This window comes from Eleutherodactylus coqui, chromosome 1 (assembly GCF_035609145.1).
Source record: "Eleutherodactylus coqui strain aEleCoq1 chromosome 1, aEleCoq1.hap1, whole genome shotgun sequence".
In the NCBI taxonomy this organism is placed as follows: Eukaryota; Metazoa; Chordata; class Amphibia; order Anura; family Eleutherodactylidae; genus Eleutherodactylus; species Eleutherodactylus coqui.
The window spans coordinates 470,308,068-470,330,561 of record NC_089837.1 but is presented as its reverse complement, the minus strand read 5'-3'; the positions used below and the strand labels follow the sequence as shown (position 1 = coordinate 470,330,561).

General features: G+C 46.0%; 1 protein-coding gene across 3 annotated transcripts in view; it reads right to left on the bottom strand.

The window, feature by feature from the left end:
- Window positions 1–342: 342 nt before the first annotated feature.
- Window positions 343–22,494, bottom strand: part of CDK4 (cyclin dependent kinase 4) — a 36,940-nt gene continuing 14,788 nt past the window's right edge. For all 3 annotated transcript variants that reach the window (XM_066584394.1, XM_066584396.1, XM_066584395.1), the window contains exons 3-8: window positions 19,144–19,279; window positions 14,502–14,669; window positions 9,377–9,486; window positions 6,545–6,595; window positions 4,483–4,618; window positions 343–1,524 (exon numbers count right to left, since the gene is read on the bottom strand). In XM_066584394.1, the coding sequence (XP_066440491.1) occupies window positions 1,384–1,524; window positions 4,483–4,618; window positions 6,545–6,595; window positions 9,377–9,486; window positions 14,502–14,669; window positions 19,144–19,279 (742 nt within the window). In that variant the 3' untranslated portion in view covers window positions 343–1,383. The remainder of the gene's footprint in view (window positions 1,525–4,482; window positions 4,619–6,544; window positions 6,596–9,376; window positions 9,487–14,501; window positions 14,670–19,143; window positions 19,280–22,494) is intronic.

Below are 22,494 nucleotides of genomic sequence, written 5' to 3'. Positions count from 1 at the left end.
TGTAATTAACTCCAGGTAAATTTTCTGCTCTTAACAGCAATGAGAGAGAACTGGACCAGCAGCTATTCAAGAGAGGATGAAATAGATGGAGAGATAGCTGTGTAATATTGAGTGGCCGTGGTTATACACAGCCTCTTAAATAAAAATAAAAAAAGGAGAGGATTGCCCTGTTTGTGTGCATTCATGAGAGACCCCAGCCAGAAACTTCAAAGCAGGAGAGCCTGGAAACCGTATGAGGCTTTCCAAATGCATGAAAAGAAAACAATGCACCAAACCAATAAATGCATCCTTTCTTTCTGCAGGGACTTAAAGATGTACGTGTATTGATTTTTCATTCACAAATATTTCCATAGCCTTTAATTTTGCTATATTGCAGATCCATGACTACCCATTAATCGATGCTGGTAATACAAAAGTTCTGACAACCACAAACCCAAGTACAACTTAATTCCTAGAACTGATGTGTGATTGCTTTCCACAAAAAAAAAATCATCGTAACATCAAGCCTCCAGCTACAGGCTTTACCGACTTGTACCCACAGTAAATCATTTACCTAGTCTGTATTACTTCTCGGTCTTTACCCTTGTACTTACATAATGCATAAAAGTTAAAACTATTATCTGTATAGAGATACCTCTTCATATACAATGTATCAAACAACTAATGAAAATATGCCACAGGTAAAAATCCACATTGGAGCATGTCCCCGCAGATACAGACAGACGTCTGTTAGCTCTTGTCAAGTTTATACAAACGTGATCGTTACAGGTCAGTCTTTAATAGTAGAACATCAGGCAGTGTGAACACTTCAGCTGCTGTGAGACTACAAGTCCCAGCCAGCTCCAATAGCCCCTGGCAGGCGATCCGTGCAACACCTGGGGCGGCATTGGTTACCTCGGCCAGCGATAGCTGATCCAATCTTCCATCTGGTCCCTCTGTTATCGCATAGCTGACGCAAGTCAGTCTTAAGTCACTTAAGGAAACTAAAAAGTATAAAAAGTTTTTTTTTTTTTTGTTTTGTTTTTTTTAAATCTGTGGCTCAAAGCTGGACACATTGTCATGACCTATTGTTAGGATGTGGAGAATACATGGCATCGGTGCCATAAGACAGCTGAGAACGCGAGAAACAAAAAGGATTGCATTATAAATAGAAAATTCAGGTCTTCTGAGCAGTCGTCCTTCTGGGGACACTTGACCAGCTTTGCGTCGAACGTCAGTCCTCCATAGACTAGCGTTGTGAGCCTCCTTTAACATGATGGCAGATGTATTGCACAAAACGGGGCGAGTTTAGTGTCATCATAAAAGAAAAAAGAAAGAATCTTCTATTGATAATCTAACAATATAAAAAAAAAAAAGCAGACGACGTGTTCAGTATCCAATGATTCACTTCACTTCATCTGCTGTGGCTCGAGCGTGTGGGAATGGTTCTGGTGTGGCACAGGCCTGAAGGTCCTCTGAGAAGAAGGCGTGATGGAGGGCCTGAGATGCAGAGATACGCCTCAGGGGGTTAAAGGTTAACATTTCCTAAAAAAACAAAAAAAAAAAAAAAAAAAAGAAAAACTTGTTAGAAAATCTACCCAAAAAGCGAATACAATTCTAGTGTCCACAAAGCACAGTAACAAACATCAAGCCTACGTTAACATGGAGGGGAACTTTTACCCCATCTGAGAAAAATGCTGAACTTCTATCCGAGTCGCTGATACTTTATGGAGCGGAGTTGATACAGTGAAACAATGTATCCAACTTGTTGACCTATCCGTTTCTCAGAGGGAAACTGCACCCAGACAGCTACCACATTGCATAGCCATCTACCGTTTCCCCGAAAATAAGACATAGCATGATTTTCCAGAATTTCCAGAATTTTTGAGGATGCAAAATGATTTTCAGGCTTTTTGAAGATGCTTGAAATATAAGCCCTACTCCAAAATTAAGCCCTGCTAACAGTTAATTTAAAAAGTCAATTTAAATAGTGTCCAGGCAGCTATACATGTAAAAAAGTTAAACCGTTTTGAACAAAAATTAATATAGGACACTGTCTTATTTTGGGGGAAACACGGTAGTAGCACATTGGCCATCCTTTGGCCACTGGGTGTCCTGCAGGAATATTTGCCCATGCAGACAGGAGAACTACTTACCTGCGCTGCAGATTAGATTGAGCAGCTGACAGTTGAAGAGTAAGGCTGCCTGTCCACGGGTGTTGCAAAATCCCATGGCGGATCTCCACCGCAGGAGCCGCCGCCCATGCTGCGATTTACCGTCTGCGAGCAGAGAATCGCTATGATTCTCCACTCGAGGGCAGCCCATTTAGATAGGCAAATACATTGTTGGCTCATTTAAATGAGAATCGTTCAATCCCTGTATAGGCGAATATTTGGATTGAGCGAGCGCCCTTTAAACCAAAAGATTTTTATTCGTTGTTGGATTGTGTTTAGACTCATTTGAAAATTTTTCTTCAACAATCATTCTGTCTAAACGGATTTTTACGTTACTTGTACCAAATTGCGACCCTTCCCATCCGCATGATACACCAGAAATCTGGATTCATCTGACTAGGGGATATTTTTTTAATGCCTAGCCATTGAATTTTTGCACCCTTTTCCCCTCCAAAGGATTCTTGCTTTTCTTTTCAACGGGACTCAAATTAGACATCGGCTTCTATATCCCATCTGTGCAAATGAGTGATGAGTTGTGCATTCTGACATGTTGGTTGGAGCAGCAGCGTTGTACTTGGCTGCAATCTATTTCCTTAAAATGTACAGCGCCTGTTCCGCAGAATGATTCTTGACATCCTCCTCTGACCCCTCTTGTTGGAGTGGTTTACATCCAAAGGATGTTCTTCCTTAATGACACTGAGTATACTCTCGACATTCTTGCACAAGAAAACCCCACAAGGTTGGAAGTGAAATATCGACCCCAGCTAGTCTAGTACAGATTACCAGATCCCTGTTGGAAGTTGCTCAAATCGCTGGATTTTGCCATTCAAATGTGGATTCACACCGAAACTAACTCATAGAAAACTTGTCATTTGATTTAATCCCGCCCTCCGGGATCACCCGGCTAATTTTCATACATAGAAGCTCCAATTGTGAAAGGAGGGGTGTCTCTAGGAAGGTGGCCGCGTATATTTCTTTATAGGACTTCATTACTAGACATTTTTTAATTCTATCCTCCCATAAGAGCGGCTCTGGCTCTCCACTACGGTCACAAAACTAGACCTCCCGGCATGTTCTCACACCCACAACAAATGGTCGGTTTGCAACAACTGAAGGTCTGCACATTAAACACCACTGATACATACAATCTAGCTGCATCCTCAGTCCTGATCTGCAACAGCACTGTGGCCGGCTGGCCCAATAATGTCTATTGCAATCAGCTACATAGTAGGCAATTGTGTCAAAACAGCTAACAAGTAAGGAGACTGGAGAGGCAACCAACGCAGCAATGCAAAAAATGTATGGATTTTTCACCAAAAACGGTGGAGTAACCCCAAAACAATTATATATAATTTTGGTATTATATATTATGGCAAAATTGTTGTTTTTTTTCTCATCTTGTCAAAAAAAGTCAAGTAAGCGGAAAAATAAAAAAAATTATGGTCTTTAAAAAGTAGAGCTGAAAAGCCCCCCCAAAATTGTTGCATCCTTAGGAGCGAAACAGGCCGTGTCACTAAGAGGTTAAAGGGGTTGTCTCGCGAAAGCAAGTGGGGTTCAGCACTTCTGTATGGCCATATTAATGCACTTTGTAATATACATCGTGCATTAAATATGAGCCATACAGAAGTTATTCACTTACCTGCTCCGTTGCTAGCGTCCCCGTCTCCATGGCTCTGTCTAATTTCGCTGGCTTCTTGCTTTTTTAGACGGGCTTGCGCAGTCCGGTCTTCTGCCTGGTGAATGGGGCCGCTCGTGCCGGAGAGCTGCTCACCGCGTCGTCATCGTAGCTCCGCCCCGTCACGTGTGCCGATTCCAGCCAATCAGGAGGCTGGAATCGGCAATGGAACGCAAGGAAGGAGAAGAAAATCCACGGTGCACCATGGGAGAAGACCCGCGGTCCACCGTGGGAGAAGACCAACGGCGCCATCTTTAAAAGAAGAATAGAAGAAGCTGCAGAACGCTAATCGCTAATGCAGGTAAGTGCAATGTACTTTTTAAAAACTAACCTATGCTTTCTTTTTAACAGGGCAGAATGCGGGGGTAAGTGAAAAAAAATTTTTTTCGCTTTCGCCGCGAGACAACCCCTTAAAGATCCCCCTCCCCCTAACCTTGCAGAATGTAACTTGTTCTTGAAGGGGTATGCCAAGAACACAGGGCCTGCTCATACGCCGTAAGACCTGAGAGGGGTAGTCTGTTGGGACCAACACTTTATTAGTAGATGAACTCAGATTTCTTTGTGCTAAATTAAACTGCATCAAATGCTTCAATGCACGGCAGAGTGCGCCAGGATTACCAGCCGCGTCACCCGCTAGTCTACACCAATACTTACTAGCAGCAGCTGAGCTCCCGTGGCATCAATTTCAGGAACAAACTTCTCGACAGGCTGCTGACTCCTCGGCGCGAAAGCCGAACGCGACAAAGTGACGTCTTCTGGCCATTCTTCTGCCGAGGGGAGTCCAATCATACTGTAGTAGAAGACGGACAGGCACATCCCGGTTTTAAAGCATGTTTAGCGTATACATTAAATGTACATGACAACTTATATATAATGGGCAACGTTAAAGGCATTCTCCGGGACTTTTACCATGGATCAACTATGAATGACCGACTACAGATAGGTTATTAGTGGGGGTCTGCTGCTCCGGATCCACAGGCCCACTGTCAATGACTGACTACAGATAGCTCAGTGGCAAAAGTCCCAGATCGCATTTTCAAAGAAGTGATGTAAGGAGTTTTGGCATGAAAAACACCTTGCATCCGTGGGTAAAACCCACACTGACAAGTGCTGTGTTGGGTCGATAAACCTGGACAGATATCCCGCTCGCTCGTGTAAAAGTAGCCTAAGAGTTTGTATTTTTTTTTTTTATTGTTTACGTCAAATACTTAGCCGCAGGATTCCATATGCTTGTACATTAACAAGTAAGGAAAGTTCCTTTCAACACATTTTTGTATTTGAGAACATAAGACATATCTTAAGCGTATACAGAGGGGAGGATAAAAGTTTGGAAACGCCTATGAAATGCATGCGATTTTAATCATTAGCACTGAGCTTCCCTTTTGAACCCTGCTTGGCTAAGAGCTTTCCCGCCAAATTTGTGTTTACTTCACCTCTTGCCCTGCTCTGGGTGGTTTTGGGAGCCAGCTGGTAACAGCAGCTGAGTGGCTCAAACCCCTGACCAATGGAACCTTGTTGCTCAGACAGATGTTCACTTCTGCTCAACAGTATCTGTGTAGTATTACCTCCACTTAGGTGACGAGGGATGATAAACCATATTTTAATAAGACCTGTAGAGACAGATTTTAAAAGCACGCATTTCGTATGGCGTTTCCATATTTTTTCCACCCCTTGTAGCTTTACGTTTCCTATATACCTATCACAAACATACGGGGAGTGAAAATATAGACAGAAGTATGCGCTTCTGAGCCAAGTTTAACCAAGTTTGGCACTGGGTACATGGAGCAACAGGTTCTAAGCACTTTATTTTCTGTATTAAAAAAAACGTACCCTTCACGGACTGCTAAAATGGGATGTTAAAGGGGCCAAGTGTGAAGCATGTAGCCTTAAGGGTACCTTTATTTTCCACAGCATTTCTGGATGAAAAACTTAAATTCGGCACCACTGGTGCACATTTTGATGCGGAATTTGATGTAGAAATGCTGCGGATTTTGCCACAGATTTTCCATTGTAGAAAATATGCAAGGAGCTCATACAAGCGTATTTTAGCTACTTATTACGGACATAACGTAATACAGAGTACACAGCAAATACACATGTAACATGCATATTCACTGCACATTTTATGCATCCATAGACCAAAATGATGCTTTAATAAGCACTAAAATAGGACATGCTGGATTTTTTCTCCCCAAGCACATAATACGCTTTTGTGAAAAAGGCAGGTCTCCAAAGACCCAATGGAAATCAGTGTTTTTTTTTGTTTTTTACCACTGATTATTATGTGTGTAATAAGCAGACATTTGTATGAGCAAGCCCTAAGACAGTCCAATAGTAGATCGGGTGATGAGAGGGGTCGGGGATTGCTTTCCAATCCCCTCTAAACAGCTTATTACAAGACCATTTCTGCAGGAAGCAGACAGCACCATCTCCACTGCAGTGGCCAGGCTTGGAACTACAGGCAACGTTCCCATTTACTTCAATGCCACAGTGAGAAAACAGGCCGGGATTTTATTTTTGCAATATACATACAGCGCATCTAATCCTGGATAACACTGATGCTTTATGCAGCATAGGCAGCCCTGCTTACAGTACACCTGTCTCCGTGAGAGAGCAATCACGGCTGGGAGGGTCATCTGCGGTACACATGTAATATTGATGATCTGACACGCCAAATGTTCTTCGTGGTTTCCGGAGTTCATATAACAAAACTTACTCAAAAATCTTGCACAGCTGATCAGCTTCCGAGTTCCCACAAAAGAGAGGCCTGAAAAGTTAAAAGATAGCATTTTCATTTTACGCCTTTCTATAGTGTATAAATACTCTGCAGCGCTGTACACACATTGTAAATCAGTCAGGGACAGGCTCCCCGAAGGCTCACAAGCTACGTTCACATATCAGTAGGTTGCTGGAGTGTGAAGGAAGCTAGAGAACACAGAGGAAACCCGCACAAACAGTAGAACATACCAACTCTATACATATGTTGTCCTTAGTCGGATTTGAACCGATGCCCCCCCGCCGCTGCACAACACGGCTAACCACTGTTCATACGCCACCTGCACACGTTTAAGGGTAATATCTTCAAGGACGCACTACTCGTTAATTATATGGTTCGTGACATATCATAGTTAATATCATAAGCCAATGATCAGGCGTGTTGAAAAGAAACTTGCAGACCCCAACATCTGCTCCCATATAGAGTCGGGTGGTCCCGTCGCCATCAGTGGGTTCATTCGGCTCATCTGAGGTTTATAGGCAACTATACTTGATGTTAGGTCCAAAATGTACCTGAGAACGCCAGGAGGACTCAACAGCCATAATGGAACAGTTCTACACCGGACATTCACCAGCTTCCATATAAACGTAGCTTTTATTGACAGTATAGTCTTTACAGACACATTCAAGGGGTTGTCCCGCGGCAGCAAGTGGGTCTATACACTTCTGTATGGCCATATTAATGCACTTTGTAATGTACATTGTGCATTAATTATGAGCCATACAGAAGTTATTCACTTACCTGTTCCGTTGTTGGCGTCCTCGTCTCCATGGTGCCGTCTAATTTTCAGCGTCTAATCACCAGATTAGATGCGCTTGCCCAGTCCGGTCTTCTGCTTTTCTGAATGGGGCCGCTCGTGCCGGAGAGCGGCTCCTTGCAGCTCCGCCCCGTCACGTGCCGATTCCAGCCAATCAGGAGGCTGGAATCGGCAATGGACCGCACAGAAGCCCTGCGGTCCACCGAGGGAGAAGATCCTGGCGGCCATCTTCAACCGGTAAGTAAGAAGTCACCGGAGCGCGGGGATTAAGGTAAGCGCTGTGCGGTTTTTTTTTTTTAAGTCCCTGCATTGGGTTTGTCTCGCGCCGAACGGCTGTTGAAAAAAAAACAAAAAAAAAACGTTTCAGCGCGGGACAACCCCTTTAACGGTGGGGTCACACCTGGTGGATTTAGACGCGGATCCACAGCAGACTTCATCCTTTCAACTTGAAGGGGGTGAAGTCTGCTGCAGATCCATATTGATATCAGCACCAAAACAAAAGTGCGACCGACGTGAAAAAAAATCTACATATAACACACCCTTAAAGGGGTTGTCCCGCGCCGAAACTGAATTTTTTTTTTTTTTTCAATAGCCCACCTATTCGGCGCAAGACAAACCCGATGCAGGGGTTTAAAAAAAAACGGATAGTACTTACCCGAATCCCCGCGCTCCGGTGACTTCTTACTTACCTTGCGAAGATGGCCGCCGGGATCTTCACCCACAGTGGACTGCAGGTCTTCTCCCATGGTGCACCGTGGGCTCTGTGCGTTCCATTGCCGATTCCAGCCTCCTGATTGGCTGGAATCGCAACACGTGACGGGGCGGAGCTATGAGGAGCAGCTCTCCGGCACGAGCGGCCCCATTCAGAAGGGAGAAGACCGGACTGCGCAAGCGCGTCTAATCGGGCGATTAGACGCTGAAATTAGACGGCTCCATGGAGACGAGGACGCTAGCAACGGAACAGGTAAGTGAATAACTTCTGTATGGCTCATAATTAATGCACAATGTACATTACAAAGTGCATTAATATGGCCATACAGAAGTGCTGAACCCCACTTGCTTTCGCGGGACAACCCCTTTAAGGCCTCATGTCCACGGGGAAAATCAGGCCCGCCGCGGACTCTTCATGCAGAATCAGGCAGCGGGTCCCTCCTTTCCCGCGGACAGGAGGCCTAAAAAGATTAAACTTACCTGTCCGGACGCTGCGGATCTTCCCTCTGTCGCGGCCAGATCATCTTTCTTCGGCCCGGCGGATGTGCTCGGCACGCCAGCAGCGTGCCGCGCACATGCGCTGTGCACTTTTTTTTTTTGGAACTCCTGCTCTCCCGCGGGAGCCGTCCCCAAGGGAGACCCGCACTAAAAATGGAGCATGCTGCAGGTGTTTTCCCGCACACGCAATCCGCGCCTCAGGGGAAAATGACATCCGTAGGTATTTAATTACCTGCAGGTGTCCAATGCATCCCTATGGGGCGCGGATCACGGTTGCGGGACACCCGCTGCAGATCTGTCCCCGTGGACACGGGGCCTCAATAAATCGTTCCGATGCTCAATGGATCGCGGGAATTTGAACGATAATTGGTCAGTGTAAATGCCAAGAACTCAACGATGATTTATTTGTCATTCAGTTCCTGCAGGCATAAGAATCAAACTACAATCGGCCTTTGTAAAAAGTTAGTCGTCCATCTACGCACGATGTCCTGTTTACGGTGTGTGGCAGGAAGAGCTCCGGCCCGATCCTCCTCCATTCCACTGAGCGATTATCGCTCCTGCATGAAGGCGCAGGAGATATCGTGGGGACGACTGTTGGGCACTGAAGCACCGGCCGGTCATCTCGTGTAAAAGAACCCTTACTTTATTTGGATACTGGTGACCTTTTCACTACTTTGTATATCATGGGGTCTGGAGGGACTGTGGGACAATACCGGGACTACATTGAGCAGGTGCCGGTATAGGCCTGCTATATGTACTACTGCTTTTCTATATCCACTACATGTTACTGTATATACAGGACTTACTTTCGCTTGAACATCTCTGCGAAGATGCATCCTACACTCCAAATGTCTACTGGTGTAGCGTACGTGGACTGAAGCAACACCTCCGGAGCGCGATACCACAGAGTCACTACCTGAGGGGGAAGAGAAAGGATATGGATCAGTTACATATAAGGGGATATGAAACAATATTAGGCTCTGGCAACGATGAAGCCCTGATAGAGATACCTATATAACACACAAACTGATTCTATGTACCCAATAAGAAAAGCACTACACTAAATGGCCACTTTATTGGAGACTCTCTCCCTTTCACGGTTCAGAACGACACAAGTGACCCCCGGAGTGCAGAATAAAAGGAAGTTAGCAACTTTTCCATCAGTCTGTTTCATGGTGAATCCACGTTACTTGGAGGTGCTGAGCAACTGCAATCAAAGCCTGGTCATCGGGGCTCAACTGGTCAAGGCCAACGGTTCAAAGACTGCCAGCTTTGTTAGGTTTTGTTCTGAAGCTGGATGTGGAGAGAATACAGAGACTGGTGTGACTGAGGGAAAACCGTGAGAAGGGATCCTGTGGACACAACTCATCAGTGAAAGGGGTCAAAGGAGGATGTCAAGAATCATTCTGATGGTCGGTGCATAGTCAAGCGACTGAACACAGTGTTACTCCACCTAACATACAACTCATCGCTCCTTAGCACGGATGGACCATAACAGCAGACGACTAGTTTGTGCGCCGCTGCGCTAAGAAGCAGAACGACAAGACTCTAGTGTGCAAAAACTGTATCATGGAGCAGTGCAAAAGCATCATGGCCTGGTCAGAAGAATCCACATGTCTGTTGCATCAAGCCGATGGGAGGGTCTGAATTTGGTAAAAGCAGCATGAAGTGATGAACCTTCCCATCAGCTGTTCAGAGAAGGTCAGTACCACCATTTAATATGCAGCAACTGCAAGAAGATTCCTGTCCACCGGGGCCGGTATTCCTGCAAAAGCATTTCAATACCTAGTGGAATCTAATCCATGACAAGTTGCAGCAGTTCTGAAGGCCAAAAGGACCTGGTATATACTGGCCACTATGGAATGGTATATACTGGCCACTATGGAATGGTATATACTGGCCACTATATCATATCAGAGAAGTTAGAAGGTTTACTGGAAAGAACCAGAGATCGTCTTATTTGTTGCAAGCATGAAATGACCTCCACAAGAAAAGGGAAACAAGCAAAAAAAAAAAAAAAAAAAAATCCCTGTAGGTTATTTGCATTAAAACTCTTCGGCGTCCCGTGTGGAAGTTTTTTTTCTTGTTATTTTATCAACAATTAACCAAGTCCGGCATCTCCAGCAGTCATGTGAGCCACTCAGTGCAAAAACACTGCCCCGACAAACAGGCCACTGTATCGGGGTGCAGCCGCTATCCCCAGGACAGGAGGGCTTTGTCCATATGGCACATCCCACAAACAGAATGGCAGCTGTATGTAATGAAAATAACTACACATATGAAATGGTCTAAAACAGGCGTCCATACTCCTTCCTGTCCTCCTGTGTCCTGCCCGCTCCTACCTAGTACGGAGACAAGAAGCAGTGGTCTCATCTTGGATGGCAGACACTGTGCCACCGTCCCCCTGAGGCCGGGAACTCCAGGTCTCTGTGTACAGGCTTGCATGCAAGACATGGAGTCCGTATGGGCTTAGCCGAAGGGGGCTGTTCGGAGGCCGAAGGGGGCTGTTCGGAGGCCGATGCCTGGCATCATTAGTGTGTGTGTATTTCACGTGTGAGCCAAGACATCTCCCCTTCTTCCAAGGTGGCCCAGAGATGCCAAAAAGTTGAACATCCCTGGTGTAGAACTAGGGAAAGAGCTGCTGCATGTGATCCTATCAGAGCAGGTAAACAGATGGAAAGGTCACTTTCCCCTACACAGGCCTCCATGACGTCTCCTCTATAGGCACAAATGGATATAAATGACTTGTTAATGTGTTTAGGAGATCTGATGGTATGATAAAGCGGCATCTCCAGCAGCACAGAGCAACCTTCATATTCCAGAGGAAGCTTTCCACAGGCCAACGAGCGTCTGGTATTTGTCCGTAGAGGCACAGCGAGGGAGAGGCGATATACAGCGACGGAGGCTCCAGAAGGGAGAGAACGGCACAGGAAACAGACCAGATAAGGGGACAAGTATGGACGGCGTACAGTATACAGCCACATGCCCATCTATTACACCACAACGTGTGCTATATGGAAAAGGGACCACAAAAATATAAAATCCTGACCATTCTGGAAAAATCCCCGCAGGACAGATCCAACACGACTAACATTTAGTAATCAAGGGAACCCGGAACTAAGTGCTGATCGGGCCTTACATCAGCTTGTGAAAGTCGTACGTTTACCACCAATAACCAAATCTGATCCTCCAGGGGCGCAGGGAAATGCAGGCGTATCGAACAGCGATCGGGGTCTCCCCTCTGACCACCCCAGCCTGCTTACGGGACACCACAAGTGATTGGGCGTGGAGCTCTACCATTGGCTGCAGCGCCTGTGACGTCCTACAAACAGGCTGGGGCAGTGTGTAAAGGGGACGTCAGAGGTGAGACCCCATGCAGTGCCGCACACCAGGGAGCAGAGAGGAGAGGATATGCCATCTAGTTATTTTACTTCATGGGGAACGGACCTTTAATGGGCACATAACTCTGACCACCCCCCTTTTAGCGCACTTAAAAAGGGGTTTTCCAGGGAGAATACTACTGATGACCCCCGACCGATCAGCTGAGCGGACGCATGCTGTCAGCACCGCAAATACACAGAGGTCAGAGCAGAAGCATCGAAGTCTCAGCGCTGACCTCTGTATAGTGGCCGGCGCTTGTAACTGCAGGCATGGCTCTCATGGATTTCTATGAGAGCCACGCTTGCAGTTACAAGCGCCGGCCATTACACAGAGGTCGTCACAAACACTTCCGCTCCGACCTCTGTGTATTTGCAGTACTGACAGCATGCGTCCGCTCAGCTGACCGATCAGGGTCGTGAGCGACGGACCTCGGCCGATCAATAGTATTCTCCCCGGAAAACCCCTTCAAGAGTATTTATTTACAAACATTAAAAAAAAATAAAATAAAAAAAAAAAAACTCCCATCCTCCCCTAAGAAGGTTTTCCAAGAAAATACTATTGATAAAACTATTGATGACTTTTCCTGATAGGATATCATCAAGGTCCACCGCTCAGGACTGACTGATCAGCACCACTACACACAGGCATACGGTGTGGAGGCTGCTGCTCCGACCTTGGAGTAGTGGCCGATGCTTATAACTGCAGGCATAACTCATGAAAATCAATAAGAGCGGCATCTGCAATTACAAGGGCCGGCCATGACATAGGGGTTGGAGCAGAAGCCTCCACTCCATGTCTGTATGTGTGTTGCGGGGCTGACAGCAGACACACCTGATCAGCTAAGTGGTCAGGGTCCCGAGCGGCGGACCCCACCCAGCCAATAACTACTGAGGACTTGCCCTCAGGACAGGTCATCACTAGTATCTCTCTGGAAAACCCCTTTAAGTTTCTGGAAGGTTGGGTAAGGCACTAACATAATAGTTGGAACATTCTGTTTTAGTCTTCCAGAATTACATAACTGAGTGGAAATGAGAATCTATACATCTTACGTAGAATCCCTCAGCCTGCAGTGGTAAGTGATGATACACGGCATCCCATGTCACTACATACACTAACAGTGTTACATAATGTGCACATAAATCTGAGTCGGCAGCCCGTTACATCCTGTTTCATGACCTCGTCAGTAAAATATGCACATGAGGAATGCTGAACCGCGGGCTCTCCAACTGACCCATACAAACCTCAAAATATTAGAAATGAGTCATACCGCCCCGCGTCTGTAGTCACAACACAGCAACAAGCAGCCAGAACGGGGGCGGGCGGCACAGAAGACACAGGAGGAGGCGGCATCTATGGAACATATGAAATCATGAGAACGCCGCTGCAAAACTCCCCAGCAGCAGCAAGGCTAGAAGAGAATGTCATAGGAGGGGATTACAGCCGGCACCGCGACTTCTGGTGCGTGTGATTACACAACCGCATACTGCAACATATCATAGATGGAAGGTTTATGTCAACGAGGGGCGCAGAAGGCAACGACACCTCCGCGCTGCAGTAGTAGGGCAGAGTGGAGTTAGTGCGTCTTTCGCTGCAGTCTATGGTGGAACGTAAATGTATTCTAGCGGTTTGTGCATCCACTAATAACCTGCTAAAATACAAGTACATGGAAGGGAAACTATTAAAAACTGCTGAAAAGGATGTATAAAAAGTATACTGAGAAAGCCGAACATACCGGCCCGTCCCAACTGCATCATAACTACACAACGCCCGGGTCGGCTGAATGTGAGCCGTTATTGTAATAGGAGATGCATGATGTTAACAGAAGTATTGGGACCCCCAGCAATCCTGTGTGGTCAGGGGGATATGTTAAACTGTGATCAGGGGATCGCCACCACTCTTAGGTATAAAGGAGAGGATCACTCTGGCATATCCCAGTACAGAAGTCACCAGAATGCCACGAGGTGCAGAGCTGATGGACTTTCAACGGGGTCTGGTGGCGGAACGTCACCTGAGCAACCAACCCGTACCGGACATCGCAGCACTTTTGGACCTTCTAAAGTCCCCTGTTGGCAATGTTATTTAGAAATTTCATTGGCCAACCCAAAGTCCGGATCTCCCTCAATCCCATAGAGCATCTTTGGAATGAACTAGAGCGCTGTGAGCGTGCACAATCAACGCGCCTATAACTATCCAAAGCTCTCCTCAAGGAATAGAGGCAAATCCCCAAATCAGAATTTGGTGGAAACCAGTCTAGGAGGGTTACTGCAGGTCATTGAGGCCAAAGGCGGCCCAATGCCAGATGGAAAAATGGGAATTAAAAAACACACACCACATTTCATCATTTGTCCCAATACTTTTGTTAACATAGTGTACATCAGCCAGTACTCCTCGACCACATGACAAAAGACCAGGTATGATGAAAGTCAACAAGCCCCACCGATCCTCCTTCCCCGGACGACCTGGGACGGCAGATAACCCCCTCATGCACTGCACTGATAGTTATCTAATGTGTTTGGCCAGCTAGGACACACACACAAAGGCTTCACTTACCACAGGGGTCAGTGCCATCTGGCAGCTGTAAATCCGTGCAAGGCCAAAATCGGCTAGTTTCACCTGCCCACAGCTGGTCACCAGGATATTTTCTGGCTTCAGGTCACGGTGCACAATACAGTTCAAATGAAGGAACTCCAAGCCAGAGAGGAACTGCCTCATTAGGTTCTGCAGATGGAGAAAGCACAGAAGGTAAAACTACCGCTATATACGGGCTCCATCCAGGAGAAGTCACATGGTAGCAGCACAACACATTCCTGACTGCTTTATAGAAGGAAAATAAAAGGGCAAAAAAGCAATAATGCAAATCATTGGAGCAACAAGCATCCACCCCCCACGGGGCACCAAGCATCCACCCCCCACGGGGCACCAAGCATCCACCCCCCACGGGGCACCAAGCATCCACCCCCCACGGGGCACCAAGCATTCACCCCCCACGGGGCACCAAGCATTCACCCCCCACGGGGCACCAAGCATTCACCCCCCACGGGGCACCAAGCATTCACCCCCCACGGGGCACCAAGCATTCACCCCCCACGGGGCACCAAGCATTAACCCCCCACGGGGCAACAAGCATTCACCCCCCACGGGGCAACAAGCATTCACCCCCCACGGGGCACCCATAACTGTTCAGAATAATATATGTGCACATGAGGAGTAATGCTATTCCTTGCTATTATATGACCAACATCCTGGACTTTTTTTTTTGCTCATTTTCCCATCTGCAATCTGCTGCCATGCCGTCTCCATACACTACACACAGAAGAGCAGGATCTCTTCTTCTCCCTCTAAGGGTAGGCTCGCACAGGCGTAATTTCATTGGATACAACGAGATGAATAAAGCATATGAAAGTACATTGAAGATTGATCCATTCACATTTGCATATATCCACTGGGTATAATACGTGCGCGAGAAGAGAAAAAAAAAAGGCGGCGGCAGCATGTGTCGATTTTACCCTAACCTTTATGGGCACGTAATAATGGCTGCATACGAGCGGCGTTTACACGCAACATTGCCAAGCCACAAATCCCCCCCACCAAAAAAGGAAATACGCAGTTGAAACTCATTGCCATACGCCGGCTCACACAGCGGTAAAATGATGCATTATACACGCAGCATTTTACCATATGCTCGTGAGAGCCCGGCATACAGGAATAACAGCATCATGGAGGATATTATACCGCAGTACTAAGCAGTGTAAATGGAATTTCAGTAGCCTAACAGTAACGGTCCTTCTATACAGGGCGACTGTCAGGCACTTAAAGGGGTATTCCCAATTCAGCCTTTCTTAGCAAAGATGGGAAACCACTGCTAAAAGTTACAAGCCAGCCAGCTTGTAACTTAAAAAAAAACAAACAAACAACATCCAAGAGCTTCAGCTCAGCGCCATTTACATAGCTCTCATTGAATGGGAGCCACCGAAACAGCGTAGGCCAGCGTGCTACATTGTTTCCACAGCTGTCATTCACTTCAATAAGGGCGACGCAAATAGCAATGGAAACAGCCAAGTGCTTCAGCTCAACAGGTGATTAGTTGGAAAAAGAGGTCCAGGTCTCCCCCCCCCCCCCCCCATCCCCACCGCTCACTCCCCCCCTCCCCCTTCCAAGCACGCTTGGACCAGTAAGCAGTTACTCGAGAAGAGCGATGCTCGCTCGAGTAACTGCTGTATCCGAGCGTGCTTGCTCATCTCTAATGGCGATATTAAATATGTAATTAATTGTTTCTTTTTTTTGTTATAAGAGAAGATGAAAACTAGGGTTTGAACTTTTAATATATTTTATTTCTAGAACTGTTAGTTTTTTTCAGACTTCCATATAGTTCCCGCAGTGGACTCGAACTTGCGATAACTTGATCACTTGTACTATAATATACTGCAGCACTTCAGTATTGCAGTACATAGTGATTTTTGACCTTTCCTTTCAAGCCCTACTCTGCATCTGTATGCGACAGCCCTGGGAGCCTTCAGTAAGCTCTGGGCTGCCATGCTAGGCCATTGGCACTCTCTGATCATGTAGCAAGGGCTGCTGATGGGGCACCTTTCCTCCCACTGACTGTTTAGACCTGCTTTGATCGTGGTACCTAAATCGTTAACTATCCCAATCAGAGCTAACGCCGATGGTGGCAGTTACCAGCAGCTATCGAAAACAGGCGCCTGGTCTGGAGCGGACTCTGCTCCCCTGCCGGCTCCATACACACTTCAGGACCGCATAGTCATTCGGCAGTCTTGAAATAGTTAAAACCGGGGAAATACTTGGCAATTTCTCCAAGCACTGGTAAACTATAGCACACATCATTTACAGTATTTTCCTGGAGGCTTCTCCAGTGCGGAACATCCACTAATGCAATAAGAGGTTACTGAATACCAAGTCAGCTGTAAAACAAACACCATTCAGTCCGGCTGCAGCTGCTCGGCCTCATCTGCCCATGACTCACACTCATTGTTCTAATGAGAACTCAATCAAGGGGAAGGAGGCCGGCTTCTCCTCTAATAAACATTCCCCGCAACTTCCAGGTCAACTAATTCAAGGAATTTCTACGCTCATTTAAAAATCAAAGCTCATCATCCGAAGCATCCAGATACGGTACAAGAAGCATCCGCACATACAGACACACAAAGCGCCATTCTACGGGCACACAACAGCACCATTCACACACATCACTTACTGCTGATCTACTTCCAATAAATCTTAATATTTTCTTGGGCAAAGTCTTTATGGAAAAGAAAAAGAAAAAAAAAAAAATCACATCTCTAAAGCACATTTCTCAGCAAGAGAAACCAAGTAATCTTGTAGATATGATACCTTTTTAATGGTTAACAAAAAAGCATGATGTTGTTGCAAGCTTTCCAACCTACGCAGGGTTCTGCCTGAGTAGGTTGGAAAGCTCGCTGTAAGATCATGTATTTTTGTTAGCCATTAAAAGGTATCATAGCTACATTACTTTGTTTCTCTTGCTGAGAAATGTGCTTAAGGGCGCCTGCACACGATCGGAAATTCCGCGGCGGGATTTCCCGCGGAATTTCTGCCGCTGGAAGCCTGCATAGGATTGCGTTAACAAACGCAATCCTATGCAGACGGCCACGATTTGGCCATGCAAAATCTCGCGCGGCAAACAAATCGCAGCATGCTCCATTTCTGTGCGGGGCTCGCCGGCTCCGGTCTGCGCATGCGCCGGCTGCCCGGCACAACAAACAGCCGGAGCCACGGGCCAGTAAGCGCCGCTCTCTGCGGGCGCTCGGGTCGAGTCCCGCGGCGAGAATCCTCGCAGCCGGATCCGACCTGGCCGTCTGCAGGTGGCCTTAGAGATCTGATTTTTTAATTTTTTCCCCCCATAATCAGATTTCTAAAGCACATTTCTCAGCAAGAGAAACCAAGTGATCTTGTAGATATGATACCTTTCAATGGCTAACAAAAATACATGATGTTATAGCAAGCTTTCCAACCTACTCGAGGTTCTTCCTCAGGCAGAATCCTGCATAGGTTGGAAAGCTTGCAACATCATGCCTTTTTGTTAGCCATTGAAAGGTATCATATCTACAAGATTACTTGGTTTCTCTTGGTGAGAACAATCACATAACATCTACACAGACATACATTTATCTTAAACACTACAGGCACCCTTTCCTGGCGATAAAAGCCGATCACTATATGATCAAGAGGGGTAGAACGGACTTGAGACTGGTCTCAAAAAGAACAGAGAAGTAAAAAAAAGAGAAAAAACGGCAAGATGATGTTTCAAGAATTACTGTTGACATAGGTTTGTGTTATCGGTGTTTCTTCATAGAAGTGGTCTTGCGTGACCAATACAAGTGCAATACGATGCAAATCATTGATACTATGTAAGTGTTCTATTTTCTTTTGATTTGAGGGAAAAAAATATAAGTTTTGAAGAAAAAAAAAGGAAAAAAACAGATCACTGGGGTTCACCTAGCTAGACCCAGGAAAATAGGGGTATTTTTAGATGGGTCGACGGTCCACTACTTAATGGCCCGACAGACGCCCCAATGACTACTGTCTCATGTTCTTTCACAAAGGATCGACAGTCAATCAGCAAATGGAGGCGGAGCACAATGGAAACGTCTTCTGGCCGCCCAACTCCATGCACTGTGAACAAGCAGTCGCTCACTGATGAACAACTGCCTGTTTATCCCACTGGTTGCTTTGTTTCAGTGAGCGCTCAGCCTCTTGCTGGATCCCACATTTACACAGTAGAACTGCTCATTAGAGTGGTTTTCAGCTAACAGTTGGCCCATGTAAAAGCATCCCATGGGCGGTTTTACATCTGGGGCAAGGATTCCACTTTCCAGCTCCAAGAACAGGAAAATGGAATCCTCGTGGTCGAACTGTTCCGTCGCTGGATGGACCCCATTGGCTACGATGGGACCTGCCCACTATCCGCCTAGCTTTTTCTTCTGGCATCTTCAGCCGGATCTGCGACAGAACCTCCAGCCGGCGGTACTGACACAGATGTGAAACGGGCCTAAGTTTATCAAGTAAAGCTCATCTGGATGGCGGAACCCCCATAACTGCTCCACAATATTATATTTCAGTCTTAAAACCCATAACGCTACATATTTCTGTAAATAAGCCGACTCCCACATACAGTTGCTATGCGGTACATCAGAGTAGACAGAAGAAGTACCTTAATGGTATCGAGGGGTAAGCCAGGAGGAGGAACTTTATTCAAGTAAGTCTTTAGGTCTTGCTCCACATGCTCAAAAACTAAGGTAACTTTTGTTTCTCGGTCTGTCCGGGCAGAGGCGCAAACGTCCATTAATCTAGAGGGACAAAAAAAAAAAGGAAATATTAAATTGTTGCATTTTATCAAGTTCTTCGGTACGTCAAGTAAATTCAAGCCACGTTTGAGTTTAGAGCCGCCTCATTTCACCATCTCAACTGCAACTTCATACAAAGTGTAAGCATATACAAAAAGTTACATTGTATTAACCCCGTAATAGTCAATTGGAAAAGCCCTCCTGAAAATGTCATTTAATTACTGTAGATTTTTAATTTATGTCTCATGGAAATACATTTGGCGCAAAACTCAGTTGTTGCCTTAAAAGGGAATCTGTCACCGGCTAGGACACCATAAACTAAAGTTATGGTGCTTGTAGGGCAGGTTCCCAGACGTGCAGGGAGGTTTTTGTTACACTTACCCGCCTCCTGATGCCCACACTGTCAGCCCCGAAAGTCTATACACTGATCAGGTCATCAGACTGAAAAGCTGAAGGCCGTGTCCTGTCCACGTGTTCCCATTGATCTCTATGGGCGGGGTTTAAAGGGGTATTCATGATCGGTGAGGATTCACTTTTGACAGGAATACCCCTTTAATACATTTTGAAATCACAACCTTAGGCTACTTCATACAGGAGTGATAGTTCAGTGAATGGAGGCAGATTGCTAACGCAGCAGAAATGGAGTCCTAATGACCTGAAGGTTGCAAGTTCAATCCCCGCTTGGTTCAGGTAGCCGGTTCACGGTTGATTCAGTCTTCCATCCTTCCGAGGTCGGTAAAATGAGTGTCCAGCTTGCTGGGGGTAATAAATTACTTGAAAGTGCTGCGGAATAAGTTGGTGCTATACAAATAACAAGGTGTTTCTAAACAGATCTCTACCAACTGAACAGGTAGTCAGTTGCTCATAGATAAGCAACTGCCTGTTTACAGTGAATGGAGTACTGACTGAAACAATGCCTAGAAATAGCATTTTCTCACTCCGCACCCTGTCAGATCCCACTATTACACAAGACAGCCATCAGTTAGAATTGTTCATTTGAGAGATTTCTCAGCAAATAGTTAACTTATGTAAAAGTACCCTTAGAAGATTGGGAAGAGGGTCATCTGTTCTCTTAAAGGGGGTTTTCTCACAACTTAAAGTTACCATTCTGTCCTTCCTGGTTGCTGCTGACCAGACATGTGACTGCTGCAGCCAACCAGGAAGGGCAGAGCGGTGTAAAGCAACTTTAAGTTGTGGGAAAACCCCTTTAAAAAAAATGTGTTTGTTTTTTTTTTTGTGTCCACATCACTATTTAAACCAGTGGCTCCGTATGTTATCTGACTATAACTTTAATACACTTTTTCCCTTTTAGGACAGGTTCACAAAGGGCATATTTGCTATGAATTTACTACAGCGAAAAAGCAGCAGCTGATACTCCGTGACCAGATCCACTTTTTGCATTGCAGAGTGTGAACTCCGCAGCAAACTTCATGGTGCGGATCTAAAATCCATAGCGTATATAAATATAGTATATATTCAGTGCAAAACGTTTACCTCAACTTGTGGATGACATTTTTTAAAGCTTGTTCACATGACATGTACTGTAAGGCCCCGTGTCCTCGAGCGGAGAATCATTGCGATCCTCCGCTCGCGGTCGGCAAGTCGCAGCATGCTGCAAATTGCCTCGATTCTCCGCGGTCAGCCTATTTGACCTGCGGAGAACCGTTTGCAGGCTCCTGGGCAGCGGCTCCCGTGGCCGAGATTCGCTGTGGGACTTCAAGGCATACAAATGTTGTGGACCTCTGTTACCAACTTATGGAAGAAGGGGGCATAAAAGCAACTAATCTGCCGCAGGACTGGAGGAGAAGGGGGTATACTACCTGGGTATTCTTGTATCTTGTCACCACCAGACTGATGGGTGGAGACAGGCTGGCTACCTGCATTTTTTCTCCACTGGCCCATGATACGTTTGGGTCCAGGTCCCTTTTTCAACTGTGTAAAACGGTTATCGCAATCTTCAGACTACCTAATCTCTACAGTGTATTGTTAGTGTTAGACTAGCAATTCACTAAACCGTGTCTCTGATTGGCCAGAGCTGCTGTAAGAAGCCAGAAATAAGCAGATCCACTTAAAAGAATTTGGTCACCATGGTCCTTCAGTCTTTTAGAGATTTTTTTTTTTCTTTTTGTTTTTTTGGAAAGAAAGTTTTGCCCTTGCACAAGAGAGGGGGGAGCGGCACACTGCGCTCCAGAGATAACCCACAATGTGGAGTTTAACTGAACAAGGCACAAGTCCATGAGATAGGATGAGCGGGTCACTGGGCAGTAACCACACAACATGCAAGGTAAATAGATTCTCACCTAATCTGGTTGCTTCATCGCCGGTTAACCCTTCCAACTGCTGAAGCAGCCCACAATATCCCCTTACACTGCAAGTAACTGCACGGAAAACGCCAACTCACCATTTTACACATGCGATCGCTCAGATGAGGAAACACAAGGTCATGGCTTGTGGAGAATAAAAGTCTCATTATCCTAAAGTTAGGAGGTTCCTAAAATATATTTAAATATAATAGGCGAATGGCGGTTTTATTAATGACAGCCATCTAGTAGCGCATGGGACCTCTTTTGGCCTTAACCGCAGCAATTCGTTGTGATCAACAGTAGATGCCAAAATCGTTCGGCTGCAATATTTGCCCAATGCGGACGGGAAGCTTCCTGCAGTTACTGCAGATTAGATGGAGATACCTGCTCTGAACCGCTGACAGGAAGAGTTAACCGATTCATGCTGCTTGCGCCAAATTCTGACGCTCCCATTAGCATGGCTCAACGGAAATCTGGATTCATCTGATCGCCGATTATTGCTCAATGATCTAATTTTTGCGCACTTTTGCCCACTGGAGGGTAGTCTTCTTGTTTCTTAGATAAAAATGGCGCTTGACCCGGTCGTGTGCAGTGGTAGCCCATCCATGCTGAGGAACGGCGAGTTGTGCATTGACCTACATTAGCTGGAGCTCCAGTGTTGTATTCTGCTGCAGTTTATTTGCTTCATTCCGCACCACCTGTTCATCAGAAAAATTCCTGACATCCTCCTTGGACCCCTTTGATTACTTGTTTACATCCACAGGTACCCCTTTTGCTAGATAACTTTCGCTGATCGCACCATTCTCTGTATACTCTCCACATTGTTGGAATGAGAAATCCTGGCCCCAACTAGTCTAGCAGTCTCTATGGTCTCTAATAAAGTGGCCAGTGTATATAAATCCTACTTCTGCAGTA